The sequence below is a fragment of the Vidua macroura genome, chromosome 14 (genome assembly GCF_024509145.1).
Source record: "Vidua macroura isolate BioBank_ID:100142 chromosome 14, ASM2450914v1, whole genome shotgun sequence".
NCBI classification, from domain to species: domain Eukaryota; kingdom Metazoa; phylum Chordata; class Aves; order Passeriformes; family Viduidae; genus Vidua; species Vidua macroura.
This window is the reverse complement of record NC_071584.1, coordinates 16,384,757-16,409,331: the sequence shown is the minus strand read 5'-3', so window position 1 is coordinate 16,409,331 and position 24,575 is coordinate 16,384,757. Positions and strand designations below refer to the sequence as shown.

Here is a 24,575-nt window from a genome sequence, read left to right as displayed (position 1 = left end):
AGTCCTGCCCTGAGGGTGCAAAATGTAGGGATGGAAGTAGGGCATTCACAAAAGAGGGAACTGATTCTCTAAAAGGAAATATTTAGCAATTCTTGATGTTGTTCTTTTTCTGAATGCAATGTCTGCCCTTCCAGGGGATCGATTTCGCAGTATCATTGATGATGCCTGGTGGTTTGGGACTGTGGAGAGTCAGCAGCCTTTCCAGGCAGAATATCCTGATAGTTCCTTCCAGTGCTACAGTGTCCAGTGAGTATTTCCATGTCCTGGGGCTCCTACACAACTCAGAGAACTTCAAAAATAGGATCAAGAACCTCAAGAACTAGAATCCCTTTTTCCAAGTAAATACATACCCAGACACCTATTTACTTATTTAATGTTGCGTATTGTATTTCTTATTTGTTACTTACTATTTATTTATTTTAGACTGTTTTGAATATTTACTTATTTAATTTTTGAATTTATTCCTAAAGCAACAATTCTGGTATAAACAGCAGTGCAGTGACTGTATAGGAGATACAAGAAGAAAATAGGGAGTTGGATTGTCTTATTCCTAACTGGAGTGACCTTTTGGGTCAAATCTGGTAAAGAAAAGGTGTGTCTTTATATTCAGCTCTAACTTGTGCATTTGAATGAACTTTTTAATAGCTGGGACAACAATGAAAGAGAGAGGATGAGTCCATGGGACATGGAGCCGATCCCAGAAGGAAGTAAGTGTGTGTTGGATTCCTGTCCCTGCACAAAGCAAACAGCTCTGGGGCCCTGGATTTACCCTCTGGAATTGTTCCTCTCCAGCTGCTTATCCGGAGGAGGTCGGTGCTGGAGTTCCTGTGACGCCAGAGGAGCTGACAGCTCTTCTCTACAAGCCCCAGGAAGGAGAATGGGGGGCCCATTCCAGAGATGAAGAATGTGAACGAGTAATCCGGGGGATTGAGCAGCTGCTTTCCCTCGGTACATTTGGAGAGAAAAGGGGGAAGGATTAACAATATCAGGGTGGTGGCACAGGACTGAAGAGTGGATGGGATTGAGTGCTGGGACATGGTGTGGAGTATTTGAAATGTACTCAGCTAAATTACTGAAAAGAGCCTTTTAAATGTCATGTTTCAGTTTCCAAGCTAAATTCCCTTTCTTTTCTGGGGCTTCACCTCATTTCTTTCAGTGGAACTTCCCAGTGGGTCATATCTAAAGGTGAAAGAGCAAAACATATAATTAAACCCCTCAAAACCAACCAACAAATCCTCACTACATACCCTCAGCTCCAAATTCCTTGTAACTGGTTTGTAACCATTTAATAGCACACTGTGCTTTAAATTCTGCCTGTTTACACCCAGGACACATCTGTGTTCTTACTCGATGTTGTATTCCTGTTGTAAGTGCAAATGCCTCATTCCTTCCAGTCAGATTGGCTGCTGGCACACAAATCTCAGATGTGATACTTAAACAAAAAGTGCTTTTTCAAGAGTAGGAGTAGATGGCACAAGAGGAGGAGCCCTGCCCAGTGGGTAATGACATTCTCAGCTGTAGCTCTGTGTTGCTTTTGCTGAATTCTTCGAAAGAAACCCCAGAAACCATTAAAAGGAATCTTGGTATACCATTCCTTGGAGTCATCTAAATCATTGTGGTGTTTTGTCTTGCAGACATTTCTAATCCCTTTGCTGTTCCAGTGGACCTTAGTGCCTATCCCATGTATTGCACTGTCGTTGCTTATCCAACTGACCTCACCACCATCAGGAGGAGGCTTGAAAACAGGTTTTATAGGTGAGTTTGGATTTGTAGCTGACATTTATTGCATTTATTATTATGTGGAGCTGAATGCTGTTTAAAAGTCCCTTCAGCAACTGCAGAAGATCAGACTGGCCTTGGGCAAAGTGAGTCTTCCTGAATAATAAGTTCTCCTGGCCATGTTGTTAAGGCAAAAGCTGCTGTAGCTGGATCTGGAGTGTTGGTTGAACACCCTGAGCCTGGCTCTGTGTTGGAGGCAGAGCATGTTTGCTTTGTTTCTATCCCTGCTGCCTTTGAGCAGGGGCTTTGCTTGTGTTGCATTTGCCAGAAGGGGACTGTATGATGCTGGAAACTGAAAATCCCAGTTTTCCCAGTTAATTTGGGAATAAATAATGTCCTGCTCTTATTTTCCCCTCTGAGGACAACCTGTTTCTGCTTTATTTGAATTCCCAATTCCATTTTTTACTGAAGAACCCTACTGAACATGGAAGAATAACATAACACATTCCTCTCCATCCCATTCCTTTAATTTTGTGTATTTTTCAGGAGAATCTCTGCCCTGATGTGGGAGGTAAGATACATTGAACACAATGCCAGGACTTTCAACGAGCCAGACAGCCCCATAGTCAAAGCAGCCAAAATTGTGACAGATGTCCTGCTCCGCTTCATTGGGTGAGTTTGGACCTCACAGACCCCACAGTTCCAATTCCTGGGATCCTTCATTGTGTACCTTGGTTTTTGTCATTGTCCTGCAGAGATCAGAGCTGTACTGATATATTAGAAATCTACAACAAGGTGAAAGCAGAAGACCTGAGCAGTACAGATGAGGAAGAGGAGGTAAGATAATTTCCTTCCCTTTTAAAATTTGGACCATGAAAGAAATTTTGATTTTTGTTGAGTCTCTATTTTATGGGTAATTGCACTGAGTTTTGGAGATGAGGCTGTTTAGGCTCACCTGAGACAATAAGCTCCCTGAAGTAAAAATGCTTTTTGGAACTGCCTGTCTTTAATCTTCTCTCAGTACATGATGTTTTGTTGGAAGGATGAGTAATGAGGGGAGCTGGGAAGTGGAGCTGTTAGTCAGTCAGAAGGACAGCAGCTCTCCATTGTCAAAGAGGCAGCAAAGCTGATTTCCTTATGTAATTCTGTGTCATTTCCCATCAGTTGATCCCTGGAGTGAAATGTCAGGTAGAATCCAGGGTGGATATCACTGCCTTGAGCTGCTTCCCTCTCCTGACACTTGTCTCCCCTTCAGTGCAGTTTGAAATGTGCTGTAGTTCCTGTTGCCAAGTGCCCTGTGGTTGTTGTTGGCTGTTTTTTAACCCTTTTTCCATGGCTGAGGGTTATCCAGACCTGCCTTTGTGTGATCATTCCCTTTGCCTTTAGGTGGCAGAAGTGGATGTGGATTCAGATGCTCCAGGCACTTCCTCTGGGAAAAGACGAGTGAGTAAAATTTCTGCTGTGGTCATTTTTGTTTTTTAATTTGATTTTAAAGAAAATATCTCCAGCAGTCAAATTTCAATGCAGCAGATAAATACAGCAAGGCTGGAGCTGAAATATTGCAGCTTCTCATGAGTTTGAGTGTTATATATGACCAGAAAAGGCAAATTCGTTTGATTTGTCTAATTTGTATATTGCTGTGCCATCAGCTCTGCTTTAATCTCCCTGGATTTCTGTTTTTAATTGGGTAATGCTTTAATTGCAGAGTGCTGGGAGATTAGTAGGAACTTCAAGGGAGCAATGTGAGTATTCTGATACCATCTGCAATGCCTGTTTCCCTGCAGGTGAGACGAAGGGTGAAGAGGCAGCCCATGAAAGCCAGTGCTGATGCTTGGAAGGAGCAGTGCCAGCAGCTCTTAAACCTGATTTATGAACGAGAGGACTCAGAGCCTTTCAGGCAGCCTGTTGATCTCTTCTCTTACCCTGTAAGTGCAGCTTCCACACCCAGAATTGTTCCTCCTTTGGCAGAACATCCATGCTGGGCATGGCTCTGTCCTCTCCCTTTATGAGCTGATGTTTTCAGGGAATTATCTGCAACAACTCTGAAAGTAAACTAATGATTTGAGCCACTGGATGAACACTGAGGTGATGCTACTGCTGTAGGATTTGAGAGCTTTGATTTTTCTCTTGTGTGTTCTCACAGGATTATCGAGATATTGTAGACACTCCCATGGACTTCAGCACTGTGAAAGAAACCTTGGAAGCAGGAAACTACACCAGTCCCTTGGAATTCTACAAAGATATTCGTTTAATATTCTGCAATTCTAAAGCTTACACTCCTAATAAAAAGTCTCGTGTAAGTAATAAATTTAATGCCTGCTTTTTAACAAAGCCCTACATGAATAAAACACATGAAATAAGGTCTGAAGAGCAAAGCACTGCTTAGTGTAATAAAAATAACCAGGATACACCACTTCTGTGGTTATAAACTTGCTTTGTTCTGCTCTCCCAGTTGGCATCTAACATCCATTTTCATCTGGGACGATGGTCACTGTTGCAGCTGTTCCTTGCAATATTTGTAATAGAAAACTGGTCACCAGTTGCTTTTATTTTTATTTATTTTGTACTGTTACTAAATCCTTTTAAGAAAACACTTTCTGTTTCAATAATACACATGGCCCATGGAAGGAAATAATCTGTAAAGAACCTCATAGTAGAACATCACTGTGAATATTTTCTTTGTGCTACAAAGTCTGGACATCTCTGTGATGGTTTTTTGGTTGATCTTCAAGTTACTCAACTCTAATAAGCCTGACCATTTTCCCTCACTGCAGATTTACAGCATGACCCTTCGACTCTCTGCCTTATTTGAGAATCACATGAAAAACATCATCTCTGAGTACAAGTCAGCAGTGCAATGCCAGAAGAGGAAAAGGCCTCGGTACCGAAAGCGGCTGAGGAGCAGCAGCAGCTCCCCCTCAACCAGCAGAGCATCCAGGTAAAGCAGGGATGGTGAGCCTGGCTGGCAGTGCCATTCCAGAGCACAGGGCTAGATGTGCTTTTGGGAGTAACTAGCAGCAGTGTTGCTCATTTCCTGATGAACTTGCTCTTTTGGGAGATAAAATCGTGCTCAGTTTGTAGTTTCTAATTCTGGTAAGTGAAAGATGATGATGGTGGTTGCAAGTGTTCCCTCTGGAGGAAATGAAAGATCAGCTGTCTCTTTACCTTTTAACTGTTGAAAAAAGTGTTGTGCAACACTTCCCTACCATCTGATACATTATCTAAGTAAACAGACTGTTGGTTTTAAAAGGGGAGATAAAACCTTGTCCCTGCAAACTCCTATACCTTTAGCAAACAGCACCGTGGTGTAACTATTTTTAGTGTTATCACACCTGGGAAAAAGGGATCACTTTGCAGGAGAAATCAGTTTTGCATTTGAGTCTTTGGTGATAACAGATCTCTCTCTTTGGGGTATTCTATGTTTGCAGCCCGAAAGGGAAACAGAAGCAAGTGAAGATTCAACCTAAACCCAACCAAAATACCTCACTGCCCCTGACCAGGACTAACTCTTCAGTCTCATCTCATGGTGAGGAGAAACCCAGCCTTTCTCTTAGAGCAGCTTGTCTGTGCAGGTTGAGTCTTGTCCTCATGAGACACATGCAAAACCCGCCTGGTGAAGGAGCAAGGTCCTGAAATGTGTTGTCTGTAGGTTGTTTTAGCTGAGTTTGGCTGTTGGGAAGTTCTGGGGAAGGATCAGGGAATTGGGAACCTGGGTCTGGCCGTGATAAGAATTATTCCAGTGACAAAAGCCCAGACTTCTTGTCTATGGGCCTCTCTCCTACAGCAGTGAAGGATAATTAATTAAATAATCCTACCTGGGGCTACACTCAGGAGGAATCTGTCTTTCCATGACTGCAGAGCAGCTTGGTGAGATTACCCTGACTTGGGCTGTTGACTCAGGGCATCCAGAGCCTCCCCAGACACAGCCCTGTACACAGAGCATAAAAATCACCCTGTCCCCTTGTGCTATCCTGTCTGAAGTTTCAGATACAGCAGAAGAACCTCTGGGTTCAGCCACTGGTGAAGAGCTGGAGGGTCAACCATCTTCATCAGGCTCAAATGCACAGAGCCGGAGTGGAAATGCCATAGACCCAGGGAAAAGCAGACCAGTCAGGAGCAAATCTACACCAGTGAAACAAGGTGAGAAATAATAATTCTGTGCTTTGGCTGACTGGTTTCACTAGAGATGAAAGATCTTGCTTCTGTCTGATGTTTATTGCCTCGGTGTAGCATTGTATATATTCCTAAACCATACCAAAAAATTGAATTTACTTTGCTCCTTTACTCTGTGGTGTGGTGTCTTGTCTGAGGTGTGGAATGCAGATGATTCCATGTGCACTTTAGTGAAGTCCTTTAAAATCTTTCCAGACAGAAAACTCTTAAACTCCTACAGTTCCTTCAGGAATTACAGAAAGCAAACTAACCAAGAGAATCTCCACCCCAAAACCTTTGCCTTTTACTAATCAAGCTGAAACCAAAGATGAAAAAAAATTACAAAAATATTTAAATATTTTTCTCACATGCAAAACAAAGTAGTTGTGATTAGAAAGAAAACAGTTCAGGTGTGGTAATCTTGGGGATGAGTTACTCAGAGTTTCCACCAAGGTGGGCACTGCATGGGCATTTCCTGAACCCTGGAGCCTTTCCCAAGTCCACACTCCTGTGCTGGATGCTGCAGGATGCTTCTTAAAGAAGATATTTAATCTTCATTGTCATGGAGGATTTTGGGTCCTGAGCCAGCAAGATATTTTATTGACTTTTCATTTTAGGTGCTCAGCAATCCCAGTGAGCTTTCTTGTGTCATTGACTCTCTTGAGTTATGCTTTCCATTAATATTCCCTGGACTGAGCCTTTTGAGAACAGGCATTTGATAGGGAATAAATGCTGCTTGCAGAATGTTATTTTTGTGTATGTATAGTTTTGAAATGGATTTTAGAGTTTTCCTGCCTTGACACCCCAGGTAAGATTCACCTGACTGAGTTTTAGATGTTTGTGTCCACCCTGATCACTCCAGGCTCCTTTTTTTGCCTGGATCTTCACTGAACTCTTGCTCAGGAGAGTTTGCAATCGTTGCTTCCAGATAAAAACTGTGTTTACTTTGGTAGATTTTCCTCTTAGAGCACCTCTTTGTGTCCACAGCACATCAAGGGTGGTGGATCATCCAATGGATCATCCCTGAGCACACCTCAGAGGCAGATGAGGAGAATCCCAAAGGCAACTGAGGCAAATCCCACTTTTTGTGTGCGATGCTGATGGGGTTATTTTGTGTTTGCTTAGATCACTCTCCTGATGGGCCACTCACCAATGGGGATGGCAGAGAACCCCGGGCAGGAGTCAAGAGGAAGCTGCTGAGCGCCTCAGAAGAGGATGAGCACCTGGAGGAAGCGGAGGAGGAGGAAAAGAAGAAGAGAGAGTTAAAGGAAAAGTCTGGTTTGTCTTCATCAGAAAGTGGGGAATCAGGATCCAGCTCCAGCTCTGAAAGCAGAAGTGGCTCTGATTCTGACTCGGAATCAACCTCCAGAACAGACCAGGATTACATCGACGGCGACCACGACTACAGCAAAGTCGTGCAATCCAAAAAACCCAAACGGAAAATCAAACGGAAACTCACTGGGGGCAAACGGAATTGGCAGGGCCGAGGGACAGGGAGGAGGGGCAGATGGGGCAGGTGGGGCAGGTGGAGCAGAGGGGGAAGAGGGGGCAGAGGTGGAAGAGGCTGCGGCAGAGGAAGAGGCGGCGGCCGGGGAGGAAGGAGAGGCCGAGGAGGCCGAGGGGCCTCACGAGGAGCCACCAGAGCAAAACGCGCCCGGCTCGCCGACGACGAGTTTGAAAACCTCTTTGGGGGACAGTTTGGGGAGAACGTGTTTGGAGGGAGATTCAGCCGACCCCCTCGGATCAAAACCAGGAACGAGGGCAGGAGAACTGTCCTGTACAACGACGACTCCGACAATGACAATTTTGTGCACACCGAGGATCCTTTGAACCTTGGTACTTCCAGGTCAGGCAGGGTGCGGAAAATGACAGAAAAAGCCAGGGTCAGCCATCTCATGGGATGGAATTATTGACAGATGGAAAACTTTGGAACAATTTTAAAAGAACTTCAATGGCCTTCTACTGCAGGGATTTTACCAGAAATTCTACCAAGCAAGTTGTGCGGGGACTCCACTCACGTTTCACAGTGGTGCTTTTCCATCCTGTCAGTTCGTGTTTGTTTTAAAGCTTCAGATCTCCACACTTCATTGGTCAAAACAAGCCTTAGTCATTAGGCCTTAAATTACAGAAATTCTTCCCCACACACTACGAGTTCATCACATTACAGAGGCTTCCAGCTTCTCAGTAAGAACATGACATTTTCGAGTCACGCTTCTGACTTCTCTCCCTCGTTTTGTTTTTGTATTATAGAAATAGCACCTTCTTACAGAGTTTTTATGTGGTTTCTGCCATAAATCCTTAGACACAGTAATAATTATAACTTTTGCACAATACACCAATCCTAAAGGCAGCTATAAAATGTTTACAGTTTCTATATTGTAAGAAGGATCTGGATTATTTTAATCTTCCCAGGCCAAACGTTGATGGAATTGTGCTGAACTGAAGTATGTCCATACTACAGTTTTGGGGGTCCTGACGTGCTTTCTATCGGTTCTTTATCCGTGTAAAAACAGTGACAAAGGGTTGGTGCCTTGTAAATATGTAGCAAACCTTTGATGTGGTGTGTCCTATGTGTGCATTAACTTTATTAAAAAGAGAATACTTGAGAAGTATGAATATCTAGACAAAAGGTGCCAAATGCAAAAGTTACTTGCATCTATTTTCTTTTTGTCCTCTCATATTTTTATAGTATTAATCGAGATTGTGCAGCTAAAGGGGTGACTTCAACATTTGAAAGGTTCCTCCTCTTCAAAGCATGATTTTTAATAGTAGCTCAGCTACCTCTTATTTACAACTACTGGAAACTGAAAAGAAAATAGATGCTGTTATTCAGAGCATGGTGAAGAAGAGGCGAGAAGGAGCGTAGAGGGGTGGAAGTTGTGAGTAGCTGTATCTTCCTTGTGTTGCCACCATGAAAACAAATGCAGTGGTTCTCAGAGATGTTTGGGGCAGGTGGGGATTTGCTTGTGCAGAGGGGCTGCTTGGCCCCCACTGCCCCGTGCTCCATGGAAATGTGGTTTGGGCCCGCTGGTCCCTCCGAGGTGCTGAGGGAGCTGTCGCCCCCCCAGACTGACTCTTGTGTCTCATGCTTCCAGAAGAGAATTCCTGTTGCACTGTGCTCTTGTTGTCCTGGGAAATGCTGACTTGAAATCCTCTGGCAGTGGTAGTGCAGTTGGTGAGGGGATCCCTGCTCTGGCTCCTCGGTGAGCTCAGCGGTGGCGTGGCCTGAGCTGGAGGTGAGCAGCCTCTTCCTTCCTTCCTGGGCTCTGCCTGGGATAGATGGGGAATTCCAATTTCCTCCCCTTGTCTGACAGTTCAGAGTCAGGTTACAGAGAGAACAAGTCAGAACAGACTACAAAGTTCCAGTGGAGTTTTTCAAGGTTTTTAGATTTTTTTTAAGCTTTCATCCAATATCCTGAAGTTCTTCTGTGCACAGCTTGGTCAATAATTCTGGAAAACCTCAGGCAGCAAAGAGTGACCCATGTATATTCTCAGATGCAGAAGGAATTTAATTTTTGACTTTCTATATTAAGCACTAGCTATTTTATCTCGCTTTCCAAAAAAAAAAAAAAAAATCCTAGTTAGATGCAAAAAAGACTTGAAAATAAAAGAAGCAGAGGTTTAGTTTTGTGATGGAGGAGAGTATATCCTAAATTGCTCATTAATATGAGTTTATGGTACCGTACAAAACCCACACTTTTTATTTTTTAAGGACTGTTTGGAATCAGCTGTAATCCATTGCTAGACTTGATTTGGTTTTTGATGGGGGGTGGGGAAAAAACCAAGTGCAGAGGCTTTCCTAGTTCTGTGTTGGGCTTTAAAGTATAAACACCTGTCCTATCATCTCTCTCATATATCTGTATATATACACACATTTATATTTATAAGAAATGTATTATTTGTTTGACTGATTGGTCTTTTTACATATGGTAACCAGGAATAGCATGTATGCATCAGTCCATAGTTGGAATCATATCCCTTAGATCAGTCCTGTGAGCTAATGTAAACACTATGGGTTCTATCCTAAAGCCTGAAAAGCTTGAAATGCAAAAGAAATGCTTTTTTCCTCTATTTCTGACTGGCCGAAAATCCACTTATTCCTTATTTATTTTGTGTAGGGGTCGGGGAGAGAGAAACCACAGGGATTCCAGAGAAATCATTTTATAAGTTGGTGTATTTTAACAGCAATTAGAGTAAGATTAATTATGTTCTTAACTGTATCTTTTCTCTGTACTGTGAAGATACCAGTGAAGCATCACTTTGCTGTGGCGTAAGTATTACTGTGTCCCATGACTATGAGTTAGAGCAGGGGGTGCTGGGACAGCAGAATTTACTGTAAAAATTGAAAAAAAAGCTGCTTTTTTTTTGTGCATGAGAACCTTTTATAAGCATGACAAATAACTTGGGTTTAGAGCTGTTCTTTTTGCTTGGATTTGTGTCTGGATTCTTTCTCTGAGTTGTGCAGTTTATTTCTCATAGTTCTGTGGAATAATTACATTTTGTAGGAACTTGGATGCTCTCAAATCCCAGATCCTATCAGCAGCCCCTTAATGGGTGTGGTAAACTTAGGATGAGCCTACCAGGTGCAGCAGAAGCAGGATTTAAAGTGATTTCAACCATCCAAAGTCTCCCTGCTCCAGACCCTGCCGAGCTCTGGGCAGGCTGCAGAGTCAGGAATGTGCTGTCTTTCCTTGCACCCTCAACAAAAACCTCCAGACTCTGCCTAAGGAATGGGATTTAAGGTCTGATTGTGAACGGGGTTCCTGAGGGTGAGCAGGCAGGCCAGAGGCTCCTCGGTTCCTGCAGGTGTTTGGGCACTGGTGCCTCTGTTCCCTTGAGCTGTCCCGCTGGCACATCCCAATCCCGAGCTGCTGGGGCACCTCAGGGCCCTTGGGGACACCTTGGGAAAGGCCCCAGGCCCCCACACTCCATCCTCCACAGAGACAGGGCTGAAATCTTGTGTGTCTTTGCTCTCAGCTTCTCCCAGCCCCAATCCACTGTCCCTGCAGTGCTCCCCTTTCTCTGCAGCCTGGGGCATGGATGGCAAAGCTTGTTTGGCAGTAGTGATGTGCTGTTGTCTTGGATATTAGGGAAATTTTTTTCATGGAAAGAGTGGCCAGGCATTGGAAGAGGCTGCCCAGGGAGGTGGCAGAGTCACCATCCAAGAGCTGAGCACATGTGGCCCTTGGTGGTTCAGTGGCCCTGATGGGATGTGGTTGAAGTTTGGACTTGACGATCTTGGAGCCTTTTCCAACCTTAATAATTCCATTTTCCAGCTGAAACTTTATCTGCTTTTTATTTTCTCCATCAGTTTATTTTCCTCTTTGCCATGCCCCACCTCTGTCCTGTAGTTTCCTTTTATAGGCTATTTATTTATTCTCCTGGAAACTTTGGATATTGTGATGAATTTTATTTCAGCTGGCCTGCCAGGCTGTTAGGTTTAATCCAAATCTTTCTGTTGGTGCTTGAATTTGGATGGATTTGGGCAGTTTTATCCCTCCTCCCTCTTTCCATCACTCCTTTCTCCATCAGCCAAGCTGAGGCCACCCCCTAATCCCAACCACCCCTACCCTGCAGACTAAAGCTAAGAAGAATTGGGGAGAAATAATTCTTGGAAGATTTTTGACTGCTTCAAATTCTGTGTCCTGTTTGCAGTTAAATTTTCCTGGAATGTTTTCCTCAATGTCCATCTCAGCTGCTCCTCCTGTGGGGAAGCAGAAGGACTGAGTAGTTCAGAGTGCATGGAAAAGAGCTGGCACCAGGGGTGTGGGAGAGTGGTTTTAATTAATTTAAATTTTTAAATATTTGGAGGCTCTCTTGACTCCCAAAAACAAGATGACCCTTGCAAAGCATTTGGATCTATCAGGAATGTCTCTGTGCTCCAAATCACAGAATATTAACATGAGAAAATCAGTGTAAATCACTAATTTTTGATAAAAACTAGATTCATTCCATCTTTGAGTGGTGAACACCAGGGAAAAGTGAACGGCTGTAGGTTTGAGGATGTTGTGTCCTGATGCCTGGAGCATCCTGTCATGGATTTCATGGGTTAAAAACATCTTTGTGTGTTTACATGTCTTAATTTTATCTTTTTATTTAAAAAACATCCTGCAGAGTTTTATAAAATACTGATGATTTCCTGAAGGAGCAGTTAACCCTCCAAGGCTAACTCTATATTTAATAGGTAGGGAGCTGTTGTTGTGTTCTTACAATGTGTATTATAGCAAATCCCTGCGCATGAGCGACAGAGACTTTTCAACCCTTCAATATATCCGAGGTTTACACATGGTAAAAAAACTCCTTTATGTACAGTAAGTAACAGCCTGCAAAATTTAGTCTAAAAACTTGTCTTTTTTTAGTCTTAGAAATGCAAAGACCTGTTGGAAGCTTGTATATTTTTACTACGTCATGTTCGGCCCACAGCGAACTCACACAACTGTGCTATGAATCCCTGAAAAATTTAGATTTCCAGTGGGAATTGCTGTCACAGCCTTAACTCTAGTGTTCTAAAAATGGTGCTGAAATACATTTTTGTGTGTGGATGTGGGTACCTGATCCGAGTCTGTGAGACTTCCAAGGCAAACCAAGCACTTGGAGTTGCTACTCCTGGTAGTAACTGCAGCCACGCTGGGGAGCTGCCAAATGTGTGAATAGTTGGGAATTAATTCCACCAGTGGGAAATCAGGAGCAGTTCCTCAGTTTGGGGGTTTTCACTGGCAAGCACTGCGGATCTTCCTGGGTTTTGGGTCTGTGAGGAGCTGTTTGGGGGGTGGGGGTGAAATCCTGCCGGAATATTTGCAGGTAAAAATCCAAATCCGCCGTTTCTCTTCCTAAAATTCTTCCTCAGAGAGTGGTGGCTGCTCGGGTGTGTTCAGAACTCAATGTCTGAGGATTATTTTTTCTGTAGAAATATTACTTCAGGCTCTTCATTCCTCCATGAGTCATTAGAGCAGATTTCATGTAGAAATACCACTCAATGTCAAAGCAAAATTCACATTATTTAGGCTCTCCAGGTCATGTTCTGGATTTAAAATACTCCAAAAATGCACAAAACTATTAGAATTATGTCTACTTTCTATATTATTTTTTTTCAGGTGATATTTATGCCCATATCTTCACATCCGCTATCTCAGGTCCCTTTAATGAATACTTCAGGGATTTTGATGCCACATGTTGGCAGACCAAATGTAATATTTATATGCAATGAGCTGTTAGTTTTTTGTATTGTACAAATGTAAATTTGTAAAGATTTTTTTCTAGAGTTTTTTTGAAGTCACTGATGTAATCTAGGATGTTTCATTTTCCAGCTGTGGGATTGTCTTAATAAAAAAAAATAAAAAGAGAAACTCTTACTTTGGTTTTGCATTGCTTCCTGAGTAGTTGACACATTAAAAGGTTAAAAAAGTAGGTTAAATGGGTGTTTTAATGTAAAAAAAATTACTTTTTGATGCAACTGGATAAGTTTATAGTTTTAATTGGAAGTTTTATAAACTGGATATAGAAACTTTATTTATAAACGGATAGAGAAGCTTTTATACTCTGTGAAGGTCTTGAGCAGGATGGGATGGAGACCCTCCCCCAGTCACCATCCAATCTGGCTCCAAAATCCCATTTTTCTGGGAAAAAAAGGATAGAATCAGCTAATGATTTATTGGAAGAGAAGGGGAAAATGCCTAAAAGTGCTGTGAAATGGCTAAAAATGCCATGAAAGGAGCAGAGGAGGAGGCTCTGGGCAAGGTCCCTCGGCCATGTGGGACAAGGGTGGGTTCAGGGGGTGACAGCTCCAGGGGGGAAGGTTGTACCTGTTACCTAAGGGATATTTCATGGGAAACAAGGAATTGCTCCTCTGCTCTCGCCGTGGTTAAATAGCAGTGATAACATTGTTTAAACAGGGATTTTTGGGGGTGGATGGGGCTGGGTTTGTGTAGAACTGCCAGGGGAGCTCCATGCTCGGCCAGGGGCAGGTGCTGACAATAAATATACGGAATAAACTCAGCAGGAATTTCTTCCTGGAAAAGGTGGCCAGGCATTGGAAGGGGCTGCCCAGGGAGGTGGTGGAATCCTCACCCGTGGAGGTGTCCAGGGAAGGACTGGAGGTGGCACTCAGTGCTCTGGGCTGGGGACAAGGTGGGCACAGGTTGGACTCAGTGGTCTGGGAGGCCTTTTCCAGCATGAATGATTCTGGGATTCTGTCACTCTATTTTGACTTTTCCCCTCATTAATCTGCTGACTTACTTGACATTTCACTTACTTTATTGTGCTGATTCCAGTGGCATTTCCTCCTCAATAGGAATGAATATCTCCATTTTAACACAACACTTATCCTCCAAACCCCAGGGACAAAAGGGCTTTTTCTTTTTTTTTCTTCTTTTTTTTTTCTCTCTTTTTTTTTTTAATTGATGGTTACAGAGAACAAAATTAAACTTGTTTTGCAGAGATGCTGGAGCCCCCCTTCATGTACATCCATCAGATGGCATTGGGCATTGGAGGGAAGGAATTCCACTCCCTTCAGAGCTGCTTGACCTTTGCTAAACCTCCCTTGGCTGTCCCTCTGTCGATATAATATTGATTTGATATTATACTGATATTATACCATAGCTGTTGTATACTTTATATCACCATGTTTAGGTCATATGGGATAATGCACGTTATAAAATACATTATATAAAATACATTATATAAAATACCAGGGCTGTAGAGAACAACTGTTTTTCCCGTGCACTTTGGAAATGCATTTTGTAGAAGTACCTTTTTAAAGGTATTTTTTATACATATCTTAGAATTCAGCTGTGATTTTTATGCATTTCAGAAGTGAGTGGACTCAACACTGCCTTGCAGTGATGTCGGGACAGCTGGCTCATCCCAGCGCTCATTTCCAGCCTGGAAAAGCCCAGGAGCACCTTTTTGAATTCACCCCGATGATGCTCCAGGCGTGCGGGGCGCTGCCGGTGACATCGCGGGCACCGTGTGGCCCCGGAGCCTTCCCGACCCGCAGAGCAGGGAGAGGCCAAGCTTTGCCTCCATCCCCCGTGTCCAGCTCACAACAGGAACGGCACGGCCCGAGTTCCAGGAGTGTTTGGGCAGCGCCTCAGGCCCAGGGTGGGATTTTGGGGGATGCTGCTGTGCAGGGCCGGGAGCTGAGCTCCGTGATCCCTGCGGGTCCCTGCCAGCTGGGCAGAGTCAGTGACTCTGTGCCATTTGCCCTTCATGTGCTACAAGCGGGAGCTGGGTTTGGGCACGCGGTGAGGCCGGCGGCAGTTTGGAGCCGGCTGGAGCCCTTTGGAAGGCCGGGGGTGCCGGGCGGGCCACCCCCTCCGTGCCTCGTCTGACGGGACTTCTGGGTGTCCTCGTTTCTGGGTGAATAAAAGCGTCTTTGTGCCGAGCCTCGGCGGATCAGGTGAGGAGCCGGAGCCCGTCCCGTGACGCAGGTGCGGGCGGTGCTGGCAGCGCTCCCGGCCCGGGCCTTCCTCCCGCTCTGCCCGGGACGAGCCCTTCCCTCCGCCGGCGGTGGCCGGCCCGGGGCTGACGCAGGACCTGCCCTCCTCCATCAATATTTGCTCTGGCGCCAGCAGGGAAGGCTCGCAGCGCTCCCGCAGGAGCTCCAGCCTCACACGTATCGCCGCAGACGGTGCCGGAGCCCCGCGGAGCATGAGGGACCGGCTGGCGGAGCTGCAGCAGCGAGTGGCGGCCGAGGGGGACCCGCACGACGACTCCCTGCGCTTCGACAACCCCGCGTTCGTCGGGGACGACGCCAGCCCCGTGGGCCGGGCGCTGCGGGAGGCGGCCGAGCTGTGGCGGGCGCTGGAGCGGCTGGAGCAGCTCTCGGAGAGCATCGACAGGACGCAGCAGTCGGTGCTGTGCTGCACCTCGGAGGAGAGCATCGCCCGCGAGAAGAGCGGCCTCGGCGCGGCCCGGGCCGCCTTCGCCCGCCAGGCCGCGGCCCTGCAGCCCCGGCTGGGAGCGCTGCCGGCGGCCCCGGTCGGGGGCTCGGGGCGAGCGGGGCCCCGCGTCCGCCAGACCCAGCTGTGGCTGCTGCTGCGCCGCTACGGCGCCGTCCTCGCCCGCCACTACGCCCGGGAGAGCCGCTACCGGCACCGGCTGAAGGAGCAGATCCAGAGGCAGGCGGAGCTGGCGGGCATCAACCTGGGCGCCCAGGACGTGGATCTGCTGGCCGAGAGCCCCCAGGGGCCTCGCATCGTCGGCCGCGACCTGGAGGAGCTCAAGGCCAAGCATCACCTGGGCCTGGCCCAGGCTCGGCAGCGGCAGCTGCTGGAGCTGGAGGCGCAGATGCTGGAGCTGCGCGGGCTGTTCGTGCAGCTGGAGGGGCTGCTGGCCCAGCAGCACGGCGCTGCCGACAGCGTGGAGCAGCACGTCCTGCGCACCCTCGACTACGCGGCCCAGACGGGCGGCGGGGTGAAGAGAGCCCGCAAATACCAGCGGCCGTCGCGGCTCTCGGCCCTGCTGACGGCGGCTCTCGGCCTCTGCTCCTGCTGCCCCTGCCTGCCCTGCCCCGGCCGGGGCCTGCGCTGAGCCGGGGCTGCGGGGGCTTTGCAGCAGCGCTCGGGGATTCACCCCGCGCCGGGCGAGAAACGGCGTCTGGTGGGAGGGAGGATGTCCTGGGCTCCTGGAACAGCGGGGCAGGAGACGTGGACACCTTGTATGATGGTGTGAGGACCATGCGTACCTTGTAAAATGGTGTGAGGGCCATGCACGCCTTCCTTGATGGCACAGAGACCATGCACGACTTGCTCAGGGATGGAGGGTCCATGCACACCTCACATGGCAGCATGGGGATCACACACAGCTTCCCTGATGGCACAGGGACCATGCACACCATGTCTGCTGGCACAGGGACCATGCACACCATTCCTGATGGCACAGGGACCATGCACACCTTGGATGGCAGCACAGGGACCATGCACACCATTCCTGATGGCACAGGGACCGTGCACACCTTGGATGGCAGCACAGGGACCATGCACACCATTCCTGATGGCACAGGGGCCGTGCACACCTTGGATGGCAGCACAGGGACTGGCTGCACCTTGCACAGTGATGGAATAACCATTCACACCCCACCTGGAAGCACGAGGACCAGGAACCTCGTGCACAGTGGCACAAGGACTGCCAGCACCTTTCCTGATGGCACAGGGACCCTGCACACTTTGTGTGGAGCACGGGGACCAGGCAGACCTTGTGCATTTATATAAGGACAATATGCACACCTTATATAACATAATGTAAAGATCATACACACCTTGCTTGATGGCACAGGGACCTTGCACATCTTGATGGCATCATGCACCTCCATTGCAGCACCCAGCCAAGAAAAGCACTTTTAACACTCCAAAACCTGACTTCAGAACTGTCACATTCCTTGGTTTCAAGGAGAGAGGGCAAAAAGCCTGTTGAAGTTTTTGGCAGGACTGTGGTTACCTGTGAGGGGACCCAATGGCTTGGTTCCACCAAGGAGCAGCATGAAGGTTCCTCCACCACACCCCGATCCTGATTCACCCCACTTCCTCCAATTTCTCCTTCCTTGGGGTTATTTGGTGCATTCATGTTGCATTTTGGTCGTTGCTGGTTTGTCAGGCAGTGGGTCAGCTTTGGCCTGGGTGTTCCTCATGGCTCATCCCATGCTCTGACACCAGGAGAGGATTTGCACAATTGGTTTGGGCATCTGCAGGCTTTTACTTCAGCCTGCACTTTGCTAAACCAGCCAATATCCTCCACGTGCTGGAAATGCTGGAAACTTAGAGTGGCCCTTTTTTCTGGTCCCCATATCACCACCTGAATTTCCCAAAACCTCACAAATTAAAGCCTGGGGCCTGGTTAAGTTTTTTGGGACCCTTTGTGGAAGGTCCCTCTGTGTCCTGGCAGTTCCTGGCAGCTCATCCCAGTGCTCTCAGCAACCCTTACATTTATTTTCATCTTCTGGCTGAGCTTTAATAAAACAATTTCTCAATAACCTCTTGAGTGTGGAGAGTTATTTCTTTGCAGCTGGGAGCCCAAAGCTAAGGAACAGTAGAAATTGAATGACTTCTCAGTGTGTTGATTGAGTTAAATTCTTAGGAATGTAGAAAACTTAATTTTCAGGCTGATAAATTCATATTTTCTGTTGACCTGGAAGACCCCCACATCAGGAATGTCCATCGCTATGAGAGCTCTGGGAGCCAAGTTAAGTGTTCTCTGCTCCTGCCCTCTTCTTCCTTCTTAATTTTCCATTTGTGAGGTCTAAATGAATATTCCTTTTTCATTCAAATTTTGATGAATGGAAGTTCACCTTTATTTAATTTTCAGTAAAAGAAAAAAAAACCAAAACAAAGCCACAACTTCCAGACCATTGGAAACACCCCTTGCCACCCACATCCAACCCCACATTTACTGTGTGGCTGCAAGAGCAACCTCCTGGGAAGCACTGAAGTTATTTACAGCCTCCCAGGATACAAAGAGAAGGGAAATAAACCTGCTGAGGTTGGGAGGTGGCAAATCTAAGCTCAGTAAAACATATTTAACCTCCTTTCATGCCCCACTGTCACAGCTCTGTGCAAACAACCTCCCTGGAGCCCTCTCGGGTGGCTGGGCAGCGTCTGGCCCGACTGGTTTTGCTGCTCAGGAGATCATTATCCATAAAACACAGGGGGAAAGCTGGGTCACCAGCAGTGCCTTCAGCCAGGACGTGTTCCCTGAGGATTTCATGGAGCAACAACTCCCCTGGAGCCTGGCACAGAGGGGATGGTCCTGTGCTCGTGGGGCTTCAGCAGCCACGAGATCTCCTGAGTGTGGGATCAGCAAGAGAATAACCCTGATTGTGTTCAGGGGTCCATGGGGAGTTAAAGGAGGAGGAAAAGAGGAGAAACTTCATACCTCAGAGTGGATCTTCCCACCAGTGGCTTCAGTGGTTAATGAGATTTTATGTATTTTTTAATTTTTTTTTTTTTCTGCTGCCTGGTGGCCTTGCTTTAAATACTGGCCTCAAACAGGATCTAATTATTGCAGAGCAAAATAATTAATGATATTGTAATGTGGACATGAACACCCAAGAGGATGGGGAAGATTCCTTTATCTTCTGACTCTGGAACACATTTGGGAATATTCCTGGAGATGGTGGCACCAAGGTGCAGAACCTGCCGTAACAATTCCAAGAATATACATGAGAGAGCTGTTTTAATTATGTCACAAATGAGCACCAGAAATGTAAGAAGTTCACATGTAAAGGGAAAAATAAGAGAAAGCCAAAGCTAAAAGTTCAAGCCCCTCAGCTCTGCTGTGTGCTCACACGCATGGAAGGCACCGAAAGAGGAATTTTTGGTAAAATGTGTTGAAAGGAGCTCATGAAAAGCCCAAAGCCTTTGTAACCGTGCTGGCAGCACCTGCAAAGTCTTTCTGTTGAAAAGTGTCACTGAAAAGAAGTTTTTTTTTAAGAACACAAAATATTTTGCTGACATTTAGACAAGTAAATAATTTCAGAGTGAATTAATCACCCTGCAGAACTCGCTTTTAAGGTGAGGTGGGTTATCACAGCTCAGGAGTTCCTGCTCAGGGACCCTGGGGGGTTGTGAATTCCAGCTCAAACACTGAGCTTTGGTCCCTTCCATGCTGTTGATCTTTGATGTCACAACAAAACCCCACAAATAGAATAATTTCTTGTAAATGCAGGTTTTAAAAGCCTCCTGAATGCTGAAAAGGAACTCAGTTCCCTGAATTCTCTTGCAAGAGATGCATCTCTTTGGCCAAACCTCTGGGCATCCACATTTATCAGCAAAATGGGGGCAGGAAGTTGAACCATGATTTCATTTTGTTGTTCTCCAGTTCCCCAGCACAAGAGGAAGGATAAATTCTTCATTCAAAATATCTAAATATTTTAATTCAATAGGAGATATTGAATGGGTTATATTTGCATTTTCTTCATTGAAAACCATTGCTCAGTATTTCCAGAAATTTTTCAAAAAGGGGTTTTTTTTAGTTCTCAAATCACACTTAGTAATTTTATTCTGAATATACTTATGGTCAAATAAGAAATTCATTCTGCTGTGGGGGCTACCAAGTGATTGCCTTGCTTCAAAACACTTTTTACATTTCCCTCCCCAACCCAGGAACGTGTCAGCAGTTTAAATTGACTTGATTTGTTTTCTCCCCAGTTTTTCCTGTGTTTTGCAGTGAATCAACAACTCTATTCATAGAGCTCATCAAATATCTGCTGCTGCCTCTCCAAAAAATATGAAGATCTGGCTCCCAAGCCTTTCTGCAGGAGTAGGGATCTCTGCCAAGAAATTCAGGGGAGACACTGCTTGTCTTGGAAACTCCATCCTTGGGTTTTAGCAACAAACTGAGCTCATTTTGGGTGTTTGCTTCAGCTGGATGTCTTTGGTGTCCCTGATCTGTGTGGGCAACCTGGAGCAGGTCACATCTCACTTTGAGATCATTTTTAAGGGGGTTTCACTACAGGCATGAACTAAACTGCATTTTTCAGGGATGAAATACTGCTGTTGGATCTCCCTGTCAGGGATGAAACTTTATGTCCATGTCTCTTCCTGCAGACACCTCATAAAAAATCTACCAGCAATAATCTAGGAGCACAGAATCCCAGAATGGTTTGGTTTGGAAAAGGCCCTAAAGATAATCCAGCCGCACCCCCTGCCATGGGCAGGGACACCTTCCACTACCCCAGGTTGTTCCAATCCCCATCCAACCCAGCCTTGGACACTCCCAGGGATGGGACAACCACAGCTTCTCTGGAAAACCCATTCCAGAGCCTCTCCACCCTCACAGCCAGGAATTCCTTCCCATTATCCCAAATGACCTTACCCTCTGGCAGAGGGAAGCCATTCCCCCTTGTCCTGTCACTCCCAGGCAGCTCAGACTGGAAATTCCTGTTTCCTGGGGCCCGAAGCCATGTGTGCACAAATTTTTGGTTTTTTTTCCAAGCAGAGACTCAGATTTAGGGCTTGTTCCTGGATGGGTGGGCAGAGCTTTCATGATGGGAGAGAAAGGAGAGAAATTTGTGGCAATTTTTTATCCTCACCATGTTCCCATCACGCCGTGGGAATGACGGGGACGTCGCAGTCTGCCAGGATCCCACAGTGGCACTGTGTGCTGAATCAAGGAAAGCTTCTCAGGGATGATTTGGTGCCTAAGTGCTGTTTGCAAAGCTCCAAGTGAGATCCAGGGGACAGTTGGATGTTGTCCCTGGCAATCTGCATTGCTGGAACTCTTGGAGCCTCGGGGATGAGTCACGCCCAGGGATGGGACAGCGGTGACGTCCACGGGATGACTGCCCTGGCTTTGCTTGGAAACGGGATCAGAGTCACCTTTGCACCCACGGTGATGAGCAAGGCTTTAAACAGCCCTAAATTCGAGTTCTGGTGCAAGCCTCACTTCACAGGATGTTTTTAATTGGGCTTCACCCAACATATCCACCCCTCTGGGCTCCGTGACCTGGATCAACTTCTGCTTCTCTAAAAAAGGGCTTCGTTTTAATGATTTTGTCAATCCGTGTGCACTACAACATCTCCATGGAGTCTTCGATAGCCTTTCACTCAGAATACAAAGTTTTTCAGGCTGGATTAACACTGAGAGGCAAAAGGATTGACTGTTCAAGCCCAGCAAATGGGTCAAGATGAACTTTGTTGTATCAAATACACCTTAAGGAGAGTTTTCCCTCCTGTTTGTAGTGGCACAGAGCCATTTGTGATGAGGAGCTGTTTTACAGCTCGACTCTTCTGTCTGGCTTGCAGGAGTCTGTCTCCAAGACAGATCCTGTGGTGCTTGGTTTTATGGGAGAAGGAGGTGGCCTCTCTGTCCTCCAGGAAAGGCCCAGTATTTTTTATTCTTCACAAAATTACAGTGGCTGAGTGACATCATCTCCCTCATGTTCCTCAACAGTGAATCCCATTTCCCAAATATTAGCACAGCAATAAACCTGAGACCTGTAGAAAGCTTTGGAGCCATCAGCCAGCAACGATCGAACTGGCAGTGACTTCCAGATGGAATCACGGACAGAAAGCACCAAACAGGAGCAGCCAATGTCATAAATCACAATTATAAACTGGCATCATTATTTGGGCCACAAAGATCAATTTTTACTTGTCTTTATTTTTAACAGAGATGTGAATCCAACATGAAGTGGGAAAACTGGAAGAGTTGTTTCCAAGCATGGTTTTCAAGAGTGGTTTTCAAGAGCAATCCTCTTCCTGCTCTCTGGGTGACACGGTGAAAACCATTGCTCCTTTTTGTCCCCAAAGCCATATCTTTCAGAGGGTGGATATTTCTGCATTTAATCCTGATGTTATGCAAATGGGAAGAGAAATAATCGTGCCAGTGCCTCTTTGAGGTGAGGCTACAAAGGCTTTCCATGGCTTTCCACACCAGGCATAACCAAAATAAAGCTCTGTTTTACTCACTGCTTTACACTCAGCTCAGCTCTAAACCAGCTCCTTTTAAAATCATTTACTCATTTTCTTTTTATATGGAGCCTGACAGGCTTCAGAATAACTGAAGTGGAGAATATTAGGAGGAGCAGGGAAGATAAACAATCTTGAGAGCAGTGTACAAATGCAGCTCATGCAGTGCTGGAATGGGAACATTCAGGCACTTTTTCCAAAAGAAGCAATTAGCCCTTTTTAAATAGCTGTATTATGTGGCTGCAAAAACTCCTTGTGTTCACTGCCATGAGGAATGGATGAGGTTTATTCAGCACAACAAAAAAGATTTTATTGAAAACAGGGAACAGATAGAAGACCTGAAACCCAAACTTTTGTTGGAAGTTAGTGGCTGTATAATCCGAGGGGAGCAGGGAGCTGGGTTGGTTAAGGTGGGCAGCAGATATCCATAGGTTTCAAACAGGAATTTTTTGAAGTTTCCATGGTTCCTGCCCCAGCATCCTCAGAGCTGAAATGTTTCCTGGTTTACTATTTCAATACAGAATTCCAGGGTTGGAAGGGACCTTAAATCCCATCCCATCCCATCCCATCCCATCCCATCCCATCCCATCCCATCCCATCCCATCCCATCCCACCCCACCCCCTGCCATGGGCAGGGACACCTTCCACTATCCCAGGGTGCTCCAAGCCCTGTCCAACCTGGCCTTGGATGCTGCCAGGGATGAGGCAGCCACAGCTTCTCTGGGCAATCTGTGCCAGGGTCTCCCACCCTCACAGGGAAGATTTGGTGGCTGAAAACCATCAGCAGCACAGGAAGACCATGAAGCTCCTGACCCACACCTGTAGGAATGGTTTGGATTCAGCTCTATCCACAGCAGCTGCAGGAAATCCAAATCCCAGCCAGGCTGACTGGAGGGACCCTGGGGCTCATCGAGCCCAGGTCAGCTGGGGCTCTGCTCAGCCAGGTCTTAACAACCTTCAGGGAAGGAGACCTCAATCTCTGGGAAATCATCCCTCGGGGGAGTCTGTTAAAGAAATTTCTATTAAATTTGTTGGATATTTGGAAAACTGAAGTGCAGGTTGGCTGTAACTTGGGACCTGCAACACTTCCTCAAATTTTGCTCCATATTTCTGCATTTTAACCATGCCTTGTCAACGTTCAGAAATGTAAATAGAGACTGGAGCAGATGTGCCTCGGTCTAGGATAGAAAATCAGTATTTTGTCCTTTTGTCTTCGAGCTGTTGAGGAAGCTCTGGGAGAGGATTGTGGACATGACCCAGCAGATCTGCTCTGCCGTAGAACACAGCCCTCTCTCTCGTGCTGCCTCAGAATGGAGTTTAAAAGAAATAATTCTTATTTCCATACTGAGTCATTGCTGGCACTTTGTTGAGCGAGTGAATTTCGCTTCAGCTGGTGGTGAATTGGGGACAGGTGCAGAGGATCAGCTTTTTGTTTTCCTGGCAGATGCAAGGAGGGGGGAGAGCAATGTGGTTCTCCTCCATAAAGCAGCCACAGAATAATAGTAAATTAAGACTAAAGCATTTCTGATGAATAAAGACAAGAAGCACAAAGTTCCAGAAGAAAATGTGATCCACAAAAAACCTGAAGTTTCCAAACTTGCAAAGTACGAATTTGTTATAAAGCCAGATATTTATCATTTGTTTTAGTGGCTTTGCAATGTCTCATGGAATCATTTAGGTTGGAAATAACCCGGCTGGAGGAGCAGCAGGTGGATGAAGTCACCCAGCCCAGCACACGCTGGTCCCAGGTAGGTGGGAGGTGTTACAACAGGTACAGACCTCAGAGCTTGACCTTGGACCCAGCCCCTTGGGTCCTGGCCACCACAGACATTTCTCACCAATTCATTTCAATCTGTTTTTTTGCATTTCTATCATTACTAAAAGTGGTTTTGCGTGATTTGGGCCTGTTGTTTTATTATTTAAATGGTTATTTCTCAGTTAGAAAAGACTACAGCAAAAGTCTTCGGCAATTTCAAAGCTCTGTCTTAAGAAAAGTGATGTAATGAATAAAATTAACTATTTGCTTAACTGATTAAATTTGGTTTTTAAACACTGGAAAAGCTGCCAGATAGTTTTCACTGTTGGACAGTGAACCCTCCTCACTTTGGGGGCAGCCAGTTTTGGGGCAGGATGACATACGAGCACAGAGTTTGTAGTGAAAGAAAACCCGAGTGGTGATTGCAGCAGAGCTCCACATCCTGCATCCATTTATCCTTACAGGGATAAACTCTGAGCTGTAATTCCACCCCAGTTTGGCAGTTTCATAATTTTTCATAATTTTCCACTGTTTTATCATTTTCC

The 24,575-nt window shown here is 46.0% G+C and overlaps 2 protein-coding genes across 4 annotated transcripts in view; both read left to right on the top strand.

The window, feature by feature from the left end:
• BRWD3 (bromodomain and WD repeat domain containing 3) overlaps nt 1-14,528 on the top strand; it is a 51,073-nt gene extending 36,545 nt beyond the window's left edge. For 2 of the 3 annotated variants that reach the window (XM_053990491.1, XM_053990490.1), the window contains 13 exons: nt 135-246; nt 646-707; nt 793-948; nt 1,635-1,755; nt 2,266-2,391; nt 2,475-2,556; nt 3,106-3,162; nt 3,504-3,644; nt 3,863-4,015; nt 4,494-4,657; nt 5,148-5,245; nt 5,701-5,859; nt 6,997-13,223. In XM_053990491.1, coding sequence (XP_053846466.1) covers nt 135-246; nt 646-707; nt 793-948; nt 1,635-1,755; nt 2,266-2,391; nt 2,475-2,556; nt 3,106-3,162; nt 3,504-3,644; nt 3,863-4,015; nt 4,494-4,657; nt 5,148-5,245; nt 5,701-5,859; nt 6,997-7,784 — 2,219 coding nt within the window. In that variant the 3' untranslated portion in view covers nt 7,785-13,223. Of the gene's footprint in view, nt 1-134; nt 247-645; nt 708-792; nt 949-1,634; nt 1,756-2,265; nt 2,392-2,474; nt 2,557-3,105; nt 3,163-3,503; nt 3,645-3,862; nt 4,016-4,493; nt 4,658-5,147; nt 5,246-5,700; nt 5,860-6,996; nt 13,224-14,306 lie in introns of those variants that run through there. The other variant, XM_053990493.1, reaches the window with a different exon arrangement.
• Nucleotides 14,529-14,540: 12 nt separating this feature from the next.
• On the top strand, nt 14,541-17,819 carry LOC128814552 (syntaxin-1B-like). Its single transcript, XM_053990494.1, has one exon. It carries the CDS (start codon nt 15,520-15,522, stop codon nt 16,399-16,401), a length of 882 nt encoding a protein of 293 aa, XP_053846469.1. The 5' UTR covers nt 14,541-15,519; the 3' UTR covers nt 16,402-17,819.
• Nucleotides 17,820-24,575: the final 6,756 nt, after the last annotated feature.